Below are 14,066 nucleotides of genomic sequence, written 5' to 3' on the forward strand. Positions count from 1 at the left end.
ATTGAAGTGAGGTCTTTTTTTTATAGTAAAAGTTAGAAAGTGGTCAAATGAGTAAATTTCCCTATTATTAGCCTAATAATAGAAGAATATTGGGTAAGCAACCTTGATTTCAAAATAATTGCAAAATGTTTATTTGGAATATGTAGTTTTTTTTTTTAAGGATAGACTATAGTGTCCCTATAACCATTTTATCAATGACCCACTAAACTAATCCTAAATAAACCGAAAATACATTTATTATCAATAGAAGTATAAACATTGCCGATGTGTCATAGTCAACAATTAGTTTATCAAAAACTAAATTAATTTATAATAGAGTCAAAGGTAATTCCAATAAATTCCTTCCTGCCTCACTAATAGGAGTCCAGCATAAGGAACATAAAAATCTTATCCCAACTATTGATTATCTTAACCAAGTGCTCTTGGAGCTGTAGTTGATCTCTCAATTTGGCTGACCTCATTTGTGATTCAACCATGAGTCTTTCCAAAGATTCAACATATGCTTGGAGTTCACTTAAATTTGTTTCCATCAGCATCAGTCATTTGTTGTTTATCTACGCTCTTTGCAACCATATCCATTTAGCCATCTTGTTGTTCTACTTTTGCATTTCCTTTCAGAGGTCTTCAAAGTTATTTAGCATACTAAAATTAGATACATACTAGAATTAGCTCATTAATGAGTAATAATAAATAATTATAGCAATAATATGGTTGGCAATGGGATAAGATGAGATGTGATGAGATTTAACTATCTTAGTCTTATCTCGTATATATAAGTGGGATAAAAAAAGTCTCATTCCCGTCCTTTTTTTTTTGGACAAAAAATTGTCCTAATCCCGTCCAATTAAATATCTCATCATATCCCATTATCCTAAATAGTCTCAAATATAAATAAATAAATTTGATGTTTTTTTCTTTTGAGGATCATCAAAATTCAATATAATAAAAATCTTGAATAAATACAACGTAGAATAATCAAATAACAATTTTATTTTGACTACATGTATGTTCGAATACAATTTTATACTAACATTTTTTAATCGCCTAATTGCTTTCATTGCATATTAATATTAAGGCTTATACTTTAACAATTATAGATTCAGATAGTAACCAACTTCAGCTATGTTAAAATATCAAATAATTTAAAAATATAATAATAAATCAAACCAACAGCAAAAGAAAAATCAATAGTTCAAAGTTTCGACATTGAACCAAATCAATCTAAATTCCAAAGTTCAAGCAAAATCAAAAATTAAAAAGAACTTTCAAAAGTAGAATTCAATAGATGGTTAAAATTTTGGAATAATTTTAAAATTATAATATTGATGGGATATATAAGACGGGACGAGATTTTATAGTTGGTTTTTCTCCCATCCTACAAATAAAGGCAGGACATATTTTTTGTCCTTATCCCATTTGACTTTAATTTAGAATGTAAAAATATGTCTTATTCTCATCTCAAACGAGACGGAATCCCACATAATCTCATTTCAACAAGAAAAAATATTATTCCTAAGAGAATCACTAAAAGACTCTTCAAATAAGATTTTATTTCTTATTTGAAGAACCACATCAACATTTAAGACTCTAAAAGACACTTTAATAAAAATTCTTCAAATAAAAAATGATTCTCTCTCTTCAAATTTGAAGAGTTGCTTTCTTCATCTTCAATTTATATTTTATTATTTTTTACTAGACAAAGAGAGAGAAGTGCTTTATTGCTATTGACTTTTTTTTTTAAAAAAATAAGCATTTAATTAAAATAATATTAACTTATTTATATTTGAAGAGTCTTTTTGAGAATAATATATTTTTTCACTCTTTTATTTGCCACATAGGTAAGCAAATATATATTTGAAAAGTGAAATTTATAGAGACTTTTGGAAATGTTCTAAACATAATAACACTAAAAATAACAGATATCTAGTGACAGAAATAATATCTAAATCTTAAATAATTCAAAAAAAAAAAAGATGTACTAAGATTATGACATTAGATGTAGTTTAGTCAATCAGTCAAGAAATTCTGGAATACTAATTGTAAAACATAATAAGCATAAAATTATGCCTAATGATCCATGTTATATCTGATGCAAACAACTCTTCTGAAATAATATTTATTTGTATTCATTACTTAACTACAAGATAGAGATCAATGCTCAAGCCTTATTGTACATTTTGACTGATTTGTGAATAACTCATCCAAGCTAAACCAAAATTTGGATTCAATCCGATTCTAATACGGAAATCAAAATTGCCCGCATTTCTCCAATTGAACTAAGTACGTTTTCCACTTGTTTTTTGGTTGTAGTAGGGTTTTCTTTTCCAAGCTACATCTTCATGGATAGTTTGAAATAGAAGTCCAGAATTAAGTGGCTGAAGCTGGGAGATAGTAAGACGGGCTTTTTTCACAAGGTGGTGAGAGCTAGGCAGTCCAAGAACAGATTGTTGAGTGTTTACAATGCCGAGGGGGAGAAGTTGGAAGACCATAAAGCTGTTAGTCAAGTTTTTCCAGTTTTTCCAGTTTGGTGGAAAGAGAGTTGGTGTCAGGGATTTACATGTTGGGAATCCAATTAGGACAAGACCGCGGATATTGATGCTTGTGAATGAGGGGCTCTTGAACTACCGCTGAACATGGGAAATCAAAATTAAAAAGTCTCAACAATTAATATCCTGTAAATTAAAATTAATAGTCACTTATTTCAAAATCACAGGCAATTAATTTCCTCCAATATTTCACATTTTATTTTGAGTCCGTAGCCAATACAACTTATATTTAAGTCAAAATTAATTCTGACAATGAAATTAAAAAAAATGTTGAGAAATTGTTATGAAAGAGATTTTTTTTATTAAAAAAAACGTTTTTATTGTATTCATGCTACATTGAACATGTCTAAGGTTAAAAAAAAAAAGGTAAAAATTACATGAATAATAAATTAGTCAAAAACTTTATTCATGACAATTGGAAGTTATTGATAAATGAAAAGAATATGAATTATGTGGGGCAAAAAAAGAAGAAAAAAAATCTTTACATGAAACTTGAATGTCACAAATTTACTTTCTTGTCACAAATTTACCTTCTTTATTTTTATTTTATGGAAATCGGTTTTTATTCAAGCAAAGGAAAGGACTTTAAAAACATCGTGTGCTCGTTAGTTGACATTATATTGTGATTTTGAAAGAACAATCTCTCATTGTTATTAATTAGGATCACGGGCCGAAAGACAAGTGACTAGAGCTTTCAATTTATTTAAAAAGTGGAAACCTTAGCATGTGTCCCATTGAGGAGAACTTTCTGATCATTTGATTGAATCCGACGGAAACTTATTCCTATCACAACATGATGTTTTCAAGTTGAATAGATCACCAAATGAATAGCCCGTTTGGGGCCCACGCTGGAGAAATTTTATCATCGAATGTAAGTCAACAGGTGCAGTTGTCCCAAACAGGGCCGAAGTGGTTTCAACTTTCAAGTTGCAGCCCAATGGTCGAATGGAAGCTCATTATAAGATCTCCTTCCATAATTGCGAATAAGCAGAGACATACCTCTTCAAATATTACTGGGAATACACATAGCTGAAATACTGGAATCCTTAGCAAGTGGACTCATAAATGCAATACACAGTGGCATCAAGGCCACGGACCTAGAAGTGACACTTCATGCTCATTAAAGTCACAAATTTATGATTGACGCATCAGAAAGTTGAATGGATTATAGTGCTATGATAAATTATGGATTCAAGTTCCTCAGTAAGATGATTGTAATATTTCTGTTGCTCATGGTTTATAATCAAGAGCCAAACATGTAATTCGGTTTCCAATTTCTTGAACTGTTTGATCAAGAGGAAAATCAACCAAGAATGCCCGCGTAGCCAACACACATTCAAAATGAATTTACTTGTTCTAAACTCATTGATACAAGCAGTGAAAATATTGTCAAATTTTACTAACTAAACAAGATTAATTTACTCTCTCATACACTTTCCTTTGAGCTTGAGACCTTACCTTCATCTTTCCGCTCTTCACTGATTGCTGTTGGCTTCTCCCCAGGAGGATCTGTTTCAGAATCAGGTTCCTTTTTAAGCTCAGACTCAAACTCCTTAGCAGCCTGCAACAATTTAACTCCAATCATTCATACTCCAAACATGCCAAAGATAAAATTGATCGGAGATTTCCAAAAGCATAAATTTTTTCAAGTCCAACCAAATAATCAGGCATGCTGAAGTCTCTAAAAGGTATCTCTTATTACATCTTTCTCATAGGTGGCGGGTAACAATTACTAAAGAGTAGAAATTTGAAAAGTGCCAGAACATCTCACGATGTCAATCACACAATCCTGAAATATTCACTAGCATTTCATTCCATTTCTGGCAGAATCAGGAAATAAGAGAATAGTTCTCAATGGCAACAGTTCAAGTCATCACAGTGCTTGAAACATTTACATCAGGGTAGCTTGGGTTCAAAGAAAAAACATTCCTTGATATCCTTAATACATTGGTTTCTCCAACTAACTAGTAGTTTCACTAATTATTGACTTAAATTTGGTCTCCAACTGAAGGCTTGATTGATTGAACATTCAAATGTTTTGAGTATCTTAGCTACAAAATAGTAGAAAAATTCCAGTGCATGATGAATCAGTTGGTCATGAATTTCACCGAAATTTCCAAGATGAAACATCAAAGTGAAAAGTAGAAACAAACAAATACAGGTAAAGAAACAGAATTTGAAATAAGGGAATCCGGCACTAATATTGGGGAGCAACAACCGTAAGTAAGGGACCAGGCTCACAGTTCAATCATTGTTTCAGTTCTTGAAATTATCTTAAGAAACAAGAGCAGGAAGAGATAGAGAAGAAGCTAAACAACATGTTCTCAGTGAGTGATACAAGCACTAAACATTCTCATAAGCAAGAGATAAGTATAAAACATACATAGTCTTATACAAAGTTTTACTTTCTTGCTATAATTTCTACTTATAACCTAAGCATCTCCCACTCCAATCCTTAACCACATGAGCCAGCAGCGGTAAAGTTAATACATTCGTAGCAGTAAAATCACTAAACAAGCTAAAAGACTGAGTTATAGCCATTCACAAACATCTCTATAAGGGAAAAAACGGTTGAAGGTTTGGAAATCCGATGAAGTCCTAAACTACAAGTTCATTTGAGTGATTCAATTTAAGCATCACCCAAGAAAAGAAACGAACTGCTTTCCAAAGCTAGTAAGATATGACTACATAAGGCAGCACATCCATCTGTGATCAGCCTTCAAAACAACTACAATGAAATTATACCAAACTTTGTTATGCCCAAATTCTCAATGTGTTTTCTTTAAACAGAAACCATGCATCTTTACACACGCAACACACAAACTAATAGATACAATAGAAACAAGCCTTGTAATCCAAACCAAAAAGGATCTAAATACATAACAAGAAACTCAATATACCCAGAACTTTACTAGAAAAAGGGATATACTACTTAAGGCTAGTTTAGTGATCTGCATTATTCACCACCAAATTAAAATCAGAAGATATATTAAAACTTGGCCTAGTTAACAATTTTCATCTAAACTTCCTCACAAAAAATAGTCCACATAACTTCAAATATCCTCTTCTCTTCACCTCAATTTACTTGGTAATCAAAATCACTGTTGATCACCATAATATAGAACATTTTTATCTTCTCATCAGTTTCCTAAGCTTCCATACAGAGTCTACGTTAAAATTCAATTAATTGCTAAATTATTCCACTAACTTAAGCTAAAATTATGACTTATGCATCCATATACCACAAACCAAACTAGCACGAGAAACAACAAAAAGATCAAAATTTTCCAATCATTTTATCCATTTCTCAGACCCAGATAAAGAAACCAACCTGTTGAAAGCTCTTTACAGTCTTGCCAATACTCTTGCCAACTTCAGGCAACTTCTTGGGACCAAAAACTAAAGCAGCAACTCCAGCAATAACAACCAGTTCAGGCACTCCAAGGCCAAACAGAGCATAGCAAGTAAAACCCTTCCTGCCCTTTCCACTTCCTCCCCTGGGACCCACAACCAAAGAGTTGGTCTTGAGGTTGGTGAAGAAACTGGAGCGGGAAGAAGAGAGGGAGAGAAAATGTGGTGATGGGGGTCTTGTTGACAGAAAAGAAGAGGACGAAGAGAGTGAGAGAGCTAAAGATGAGGAGATCACCATTTTTTATTATTTTGGTTTTCCTTTTGTTTACAGGATTTTTTGGTCAATTTTTATGTGTTTCGGTGTTGATGAAGATGGATAACATTATTGCTAAGCATGGATAGCATTATTGGTAGAGAGGGCTGCTGTCTGATGAGTTTTGGATGCATTTTGGATGGGGACTAAACATGGACTTGGCTTGGGCTCGATGATTTTTTTTTTTTTAACTTTTCTAATATTTTCAATTAAGCCCTAACTTTGAAGAATTTATCCAATGGTTTACGAGTCATGAATATTTTTTTAATAATTGCAACCTATAGATATATTGCAATTTAAGTACATTTAGGGTCTATTTGGTATGTTGAATCAGATTAAATATCGTACGACTTGATATAATTAGACTAGATTATATTTAATGCTATTTCGTATTTGTTGATTGAATTAGATTGGATTACATTAGTGTTTGTCTTCTGTTTAGTGTAACAAAGGATCATATAACTTTTGACATTATTGAATGAAAAATAAACAAATATTAAATAAATGCATGGATATTCATTTAAATTTTATTATAGTTTATAAATATTATTTTCAAAATAATAAATTTGAAATTATGTAAAACTATTTATACTCTATCACATATGTAAATGTCACCCCACCGGAGATTACAAAGATAATTTGTGGGAAGATATTACACTATTATTTGTTTATTGTGAAAATAAATAAATTGTATAATATTTATTTACTTAAATTGTATAATAATATTTACTTAAATTTAAAATTTAAAGAATAGATAATAACTTAAAATAATAGTTTACGAGGGAATTATCTTATGAAAATTAAGACTAAATTATTTTGTAGGGCTTCTAAAAGTAGCCCTTTTATCCTACTTTATTAACATGAGATAAAATTTTAGTCTAAAAATTTATCCTCATTCCCTATAAAAAAAAAAAAAAAGGTCATTATCACATGATAATTTAGTGACCTTAAGTTGTGTTATCCTTAATTTATTTTTTGTACCAAACACTATATTGTGATTAAAGTTTAGTAAAATAAACCTATTCCACAGTCTTTGATCCCATCCGAACAAGTCTTAATATAGCCCAAAAATCTACCTAACACTAGCTCGAAAATCAATCTCACTTACAGTATCAAGGAGCATACAACCTCTATTCAGTGGAGATGGGAAGGAGCCCTCAAGCAAGTCATGAATGATCACGAAAATTATGAAAACTTGAAAACTTGTTCACGTTATTTAGGGGTGAAAATTTTACGTTAAATGTTGAGAGATGCAACATCACTACTTCATTGAAGCCTTTCGACTCATTTTACAGAGTTAACGATAACTATGATAAAGGAATATTTGTAATTCAATAAGAAATAAATATTCAATTTTGTAAATGGTCACAAACACAGAGTCACAATCTCATTGGTTCCAACTTATAAATAGATCCGGGCTAGCAGGCACAAATCAGGGAACACATGCTATCTCTTCCGGGACACAGATGCTTCGCACTTCTGAAGCTCAAAGCCATCACCACCCCAAGCCACATCAAACAAATCCATGCCCAGTTAATCACTAACGCCCTCAAATCACCCCCTCTTTATGCCCAACTTATACAACTTTACTGTACCAAAAAAGCATCCCCACAAAGCACCAAAATTGTCCACTTTGTATTCACTCACTTTGATCCCCCAAACTTGTTTCTCTTCAACACTTTGATTCGTTGCACTCCCCCACAAGACTCAGTTCTTGTTTTCGCCTACTGGGTCTCAAAGGGTCTCTTGACTTTCGATGATTTTACCTATGTTTTTGCGCTGGGCTCTTGTGCAAGGTTTTGCTCTTTGTCAACACTGTGGCTAGGTAGACAAATTCATGTACATGTAACAAAACGTGGGTTTATGTTTAATGTTTTGGTGGCTACTACTTTAATCCATTTTTATGCGAGTAATAAGGACATTAGTTCAGGGAAAAAAGTGTTTGATCAAATGCCAATGAGAAGCAGTGCTACATGGAATGCTATGATTAATGGGTATTGTTCACAAAGCAAAAAGGCTAAAGATTGTGCCTTTAATGCTTTGGTTTTGTTTAGGGACATGTTGGTTGATGTTAGTGGAGTGAAACCTACTGATACTACTATGGTTTGTGTTCTTTCGGTGAGTTCTCAGCTGGGTTTGCTTGAATTTGGTGCTTGTGTTCATGGGTATATGGAGAAGACATTTTACATGCCTGAGAATGATGTGTTTATTGGTACTGCTCTTGTTGATATGTACTCAAAATGCGGGTGCCTTGACAATGCTTTGTTAATTTTTTCCCGAATGAGAGAAAAGAATGTACTGACATGGACAGCAATGGCAACTGGAATGGCCATTCATGGAAAAGGAAATGAAGCAATAAGGCTTCTTGATTCAATGAGGGATTGTGGCGTCAAGCCTAATGCAGTGACTTTCACTAGCTTGTTTGCTGCTTGTTGCCATGCTGGCCTTGTTGAAGAGGGTCTACATTTGTTTGACAACATGAAGAGCAAGTGGGGTGTTGAGCCACATATAAAACATTATAGCTGCATTGTTGATCTTCTTGGCAGGGCTGGGCATTTAGAAGAAGCATATAATTTCATAATGGGGATCCCAATTAAGCCAGATGCGATCTTGTGGAGGAGTTTGTTGAGTGCTTGTAATGTTCATGGGGATGTTGCGTTGGGCGAAAAGGTGGGAAAGATTCTTCTCCAGCTACAGCCAGAGGTCACTTTTGTGGATGTGGCTTGTACCAGTGAGGATTTTGTAGCTTTGTCAAATATTTATGCTTCGGCTGAAAGATGGCCAGATGTTGAGAGTGTGAGAAAGCAGATGAAGGTTAAAAGGGTTGAAACTGAACCGGGTTCTAGCATACTTCAAACCACTACTCATTACACTTTGGATGGTTTTAGATAGAGAATCTAACAGGTAATTTCAAAAGATTGCTGTGAAGATATACTTTTAACCTCTTTTTAGAGATACTAAGCATACCCTTTTGTTTAATTCTTCCATGTTAATAAAGATGAAACCCTTTACTTGAAAGGCATATTATTTGTACTTCACTATTTGGTTTTTTGATTGGTAATATTACAACGTGTAATTTTTACACCAAAGCAGAATTCCAAAGAGGAATTATAGTAACAAATAAAAGAAATAAATTAGAGCAGGATCTCCAGCACGAAACAACTGCCTTGATAAGATTAACAATTTATACCAATTGGAATAAACACAGCAGGGATCACATAATCAATTGAAGGTTAAACAGCAGCCTTAATCGAGATGCAGATTAAAGAATAGGATTGGTTACATACATTTCAGCCAAAAATAAGATTGCAATTGAATCATATTTCAAGCATTCCTCCAGTAAAGTCTTTTCCACGCTATGATCAAGCTGTTTGTCCTTACTGCTCTCCACTAGAATTCGGACCACAGGGACTTACGCCTCCACGAATCCGCTTTTGCAGATGCTCCAAGCTAGCCACTCTCTGCAATGAAACAGTTCTTCCTATCTTATTTCCTGATGCTGCTGCTGTTGCTCCAGCATTTGGTTGCACGTTTTCAACTGAGGAAATGTCTGACAAAGCATTATTGACTCTCAGGTCATGACTGGACACAGGGTTATCAGAAGGAGGCTGAAAAAAGTGATGCTTTGGGTCATCTTGTAAGGGAACGGTAGCATCAGCTGATGTGTCAGAGTGACTTCCACCAAATGATGACATGCTCATTGAGGACATCTCCGGCGAGCCCTGAAGCAGAGGGTTCAATCCAGTAATTCTTTTGACAGTCTCCTCAGCCATCTTCACCTAGAAAAGTAACGAGGATATGGAATGAAATTCCAGTGGCAAGTGCCTAACATGAGCAATACGGGTGCGCTATATGTTCTTGATATATGCCTGTCAAAGAGGCACTCAATTCTAAGTTGATATTGATGAATGCATTACCTTTGCTCTCAATGTCTCAACGTCAGCTTTCAGAACTCTGTTGTCAACAGCTGCTTCATTGTACTTTTGGCTTATGTCTGTAAGGCGCTTTAGTAGAGAAGAATTTTCAACTCTTAACTGAGAAACCTAGAAACAACAATAAAAATAGGAATTCAATGAATTTTCTTTATGCAAAGGCACAGAAAAAGCTATGGGTAGGGCACATATTCACCTGAGTCTCAAGCTCGGTCAAATGGGCCTGCTTCCTTCTTCTAGAGCGTCTAGCTGACTCCCTATTGGAAAGCATTCTGCAAAATACTAATGTGAATCAATGAAAGAATCCATGCATAAAACACATCATGCAAATTTATAACATGTTAAATCACATTCATTTGGCCATTGTAGACTTTGAAAATAAATCACTTTTCTTCGTATAAAATGAAAAAGATAATTGTTTAGATTTTTCTTTCTAGGTCCTGGGCCCCACTGACTGAAAACAACCCAGTGCTTTGTTAACAAGCTAAATACCACACTTTGCGAAATAGCAAAAGAGAGTTGGGGATGGGTGCCCATTAGATTAACAACAAAACATTCATCAAAATGCTAGGTCTATCTCATGTTAATAATAATAGTTTGCTTAAAAGTTTAAAGAATGCACTTTTGACCTCTCTATCATTCCAATTTCACACTGCGATTATCAAGAAGACTTAAAGGCCACTTTGGGATGGCGATGATTGATGAAATAACCCGATTCTGATGCTTGGTAATCTTTCTTGTTACGGTTGCTGTAAGTTTGAAACATATGGTAAATTTTATTATGAAAGTGTTGTTATATTATATAATACCCAAAATAAAAATAAGTTTAAATTGCGTTTTATTTATATGTTAGGATTTATGGGAAAATATAAAAGTATTAAAGTTATAATAGGAACTTTAAAAAATTGTGGTGGCTTATTTAATAAGCTTATAAAAAGCAACTCCTACCTACTTGTAAAAGGTGGTGTCAGAATAGAAAAACTTAGGAAATAAGCAGCTTTTAAAAAATTTACCAAACACAATTTTTGTCAAAACTTATGAAATAAGTTGCTTCCTAAACAAGGCCTTAAGTACTAAAGCATATGTTCTTCCGTAAGATATAGTGCCAAACATCAACAGCCAATAATAAATGAGCCATAAGTGATAGACAACAAAATTCCATCATCCAAGCAATAAAACAGGAGAATTAGCAAATCAGAACCACAGTGATCGAAATTACCTCCTTACACGTTTTGCATCAACGGGGTCCATATTCTCAGTTGTTGCAGTTTCTCCCTCTGCTTCATCATCTTCAGACAGGTCTCTTGATGACCCACTGGTTGCTGACCTCACTGGAACCAGAGGTTTCTTTAGTGTGGTTGATATGGAGGGAATTCCATGCAGTCCATTAGCATCCTTATTTTGTGACCTGGACAAATCATGCACAGGTCCTACATGGGTAATAACAAAAATAGGAAGATATTATTCTACCAGGAAAATTACTTTTACTCATCATGCCGCAATCATCTCTAAACATGCTCCTCATGATGACTACCCTACGAGAAGATGGTAGACAATCTATGAAGAACAAACAAACACTGATCAAAGCAAAGTTAACGTAACGTTGACGATACTTGCATATCTACCCATCTTTTCTATGGTTCTAGTTTTTCATTCTTTAAGCCATGACTCATCCTCAATCCACATCTAGCTGGTCCAAAGAAAAACGTTCCCTACATCAGGAAATGTTAACCAAAAGAGCAACCGACAAAGGGAATAACCCTGATAGAGAGCACTCACAGGTACATTGTCTCTCATTCCATTTATGTCCAGGACAAGTAAATGAGTCCATTTTTTAATATTTTTAATGGCCAACATATGCCATGAAATAGATAATATGACCTGCAGGAGCAAAAAGTTTACACGTATACCACTTTTGTCTATATAAAGGTGACCTGTTTTTCATTATCTCCAAGCATAATGGATCAAGCGTAAAGCATTCAATACTCACCAAAGCAAAAGTATACCTACTTGGCTAATAAGACGTAGTTTCATGAGATACAAAATATTAGAGAACTTTCAATCAAATGAGAACCTTCAATTCATTTTTTGTTCTGGCTTTCCCAGTCTTTAAAGCATGTTATGTTTCACTTATTCCATTCTAGTGATCAAACTTTTCTACCAGACACAAACCTTTAGGAGCTTGAGATCCCAATTGTGAAGTATTGGAAGATTGAGATCCACTGTCAGCCCTATCAGCAGTATCTTGAGGCCTCGCACAAGATGCCTGCAGGACACAAAGGGAACATATTTAGGCGGCAAATTTTTCCCTAATTGCAAGAAAATGCCTCTGCATTTTTTCCCACTAATTACTAAGCGAGAAAGGAAGCAAACTATAAAAGCACTGAATTCCCAAGTTCTCATATTCAATTTTCAAAAAGTTCAAAGAGTAAAGATCAAAGAAAACTTTATATTCGTCTCAGCGACACATTTCCTGGCAAATAAAATTATCTAATCTAATCTCAGTTTGCATGCTAACCAAATCCATAGAAATGAAAGAAACTAACAAAGTTCTCATCTTTTCGGAGCCGCTAACACAATCACCAGCCTTGCTAACCCATTTTTAGCTAAAATCAAGCTGAGCGTTTTTTACTTCCACAATCCAAAACATCATTAAATTTTAAAACATTTACATATAAAAATCCATAAATTAACTTCCTTTTTTTTTCCGCCCAATTCTCTCCCAAATATATATCTCACAAACAAATCCAAAAAATATTTAGCATAATGAGTTGAATATTTAAAAACAAAAGCACATAACCAAAATTCAATGAAAAGACAAATTTTCACACCTTTGCATCACTTTTTCCCTCACTTGTCCCAAACACAAACCCACAACCCAAGAAATCCACAAGACCCAAACTTTCCCATTTCCTGTCAACTTTCCTACCAGCCAAACAAAACCAGCATGTACGAACACACAGAAAAAAAAAAAACTCACCCGCGACAAAGCAACAGCGGCACAAGCAAGATTGAGCTTGCTCTTAAGAACAGCCTGGTAGTCCTCAAGGTTTTGAGTCCCATCAAACGACAACGCACTGGTAGCAGCCTTACTAACATTCCCACCACCACCACCAGCCTTAACATTATCATTCTGATTATCAGTGTTGTTGTTATTGTTGTTGTTGTTGTTGCTGATGTGGGCACTTTTGATCTCAACGACACTGTCGTTTTTGCTGTCTCCGGAGGAAGTAGGTTGCTGAGCTTCTTGAAGGAAGCGCTGAAAGGCCCACTCCGATTCGCTTCGGTTCATTTTCGACGATGCGTCCGGTGGATTTGACCAGAATTGCTCCGAAATTTCACCCACTGAAAAGACCCTATCCATTTTTCTCCAAATTTTTGTTACTTTTGTTATCCTGGCCGTCTTGTTTTTCGGTTTTGATGTTTGTGGATGTGTTAAAAATAAAATAAATAAAATTCTAATTGGGGTCATAAAATTACTTTATCCATTTTAGTTTTTTTTTTTTTTTTAATTTTTCACCTGTGTTTGGATGAAGTGATCTTCTGTTGAAATTAAATAAGAAGATTTTGGGGTCCCCATTAGCCATTAGGGTCTCGAGTCACGTCAAAATCTGATTAAACAGTTTCCAAATTATAGGCTGAGATATGGTCTCACCTCACCTCAATTTTTTAATACGTTTATAAAGTAAATTCAATTTTAATAATTTTATCACAAATTTTTTAGTGAGATTTTATCTAATTAATTATTAAATTTGGGTTAAGTGGTCATTGATTATTGGTTTCATTATAATTAAGGAAAGATTGACTTCATCCACAAAATTAAGTTAATCAAACTGAAAATTTCTTTTCAATTAATCAAATTGATGTGGGTTTTTGGAGTAATTAAATCAATGAATAACTATTGATTTTAATTGGATTTACGGA

At 34.0% G+C, this 14,066-nt stretch overlaps 3 protein-coding genes across 3 annotated transcripts; 1 reads left to right on the top strand and 2 right to left on the bottom strand.

Moving 5' to 3' along the window:
• Positions 1 to 3,742: 3,742 nt before the first annotated feature.
• LOC102615983 (sec-independent protein translocase protein TATA, chloroplastic) lies at positions 3,743 to 6,343 on the bottom strand. The gene is made up of 2 exons (XM_006471616.4): positions 5,878 to 6,343; positions 3,743 to 4,107 (listed from the first exon to the last, which is right to left on the bottom strand). Exons 1-2 carry the CDS (start codon positions 6,193 to 6,195, stop codon positions 3,973 to 3,975), a joined length of 453 nt encoding a protein of 150 aa, XP_006471679.2. The 5' UTR covers positions 6,196 to 6,343; the 3' UTR covers positions 3,743 to 3,972.
• A 1,200-nt stretch (positions 6,344 to 7,543) lies between these two features.
• LOC102615683 (pentatricopeptide repeat-containing protein At3g18970) lies at positions 7,544 to 9,232 on the top strand. The gene has a single exon (XM_006471615.4). The coding sequence runs from the start codon at positions 7,654 to 7,656 to the stop codon at positions 9,100 to 9,102; it is 1,449 nt and encodes a 482-aa protein (XP_006471678.2). The 5' UTR covers positions 7,544 to 7,653; the 3' UTR covers positions 9,103 to 9,232.
• A 125-nt stretch (positions 9,233 to 9,357) lies between these two features.
• Positions 9,358 to 13,726, bottom strand: LOC102615385 (light-inducible protein CPRF2). The gene is made up of 6 exons (XM_006471614.4): positions 13,123 to 13,726; positions 12,315 to 12,408; positions 11,362 to 11,572; positions 10,339 to 10,414; positions 10,128 to 10,253; positions 9,358 to 9,989 (listed from the first exon to the last, which is right to left on the bottom strand). Exons 1-6 carry the CDS (start codon positions 13,612 to 13,614, stop codon positions 9,588 to 9,590), a joined length of 1,401 nt encoding a protein of 466 aa, XP_006471677.3. The 5' UTR covers positions 13,615 to 13,726; the 3' UTR covers positions 9,358 to 9,587.
• Between the last annotated feature and the right edge of the window lie 340 nt (positions 13,727 to 14,066).

Source organism: Citrus sinensis, chromosome 5 (assembly GCF_022201045.2).
Source record: "Citrus sinensis cultivar Valencia sweet orange chromosome 5, DVS_A1.0, whole genome shotgun sequence".
In the NCBI taxonomy this organism is placed as follows: domain Eukaryota; kingdom Viridiplantae; phylum Streptophyta; class Magnoliopsida; order Sapindales; family Rutaceae; genus Citrus; species Citrus sinensis.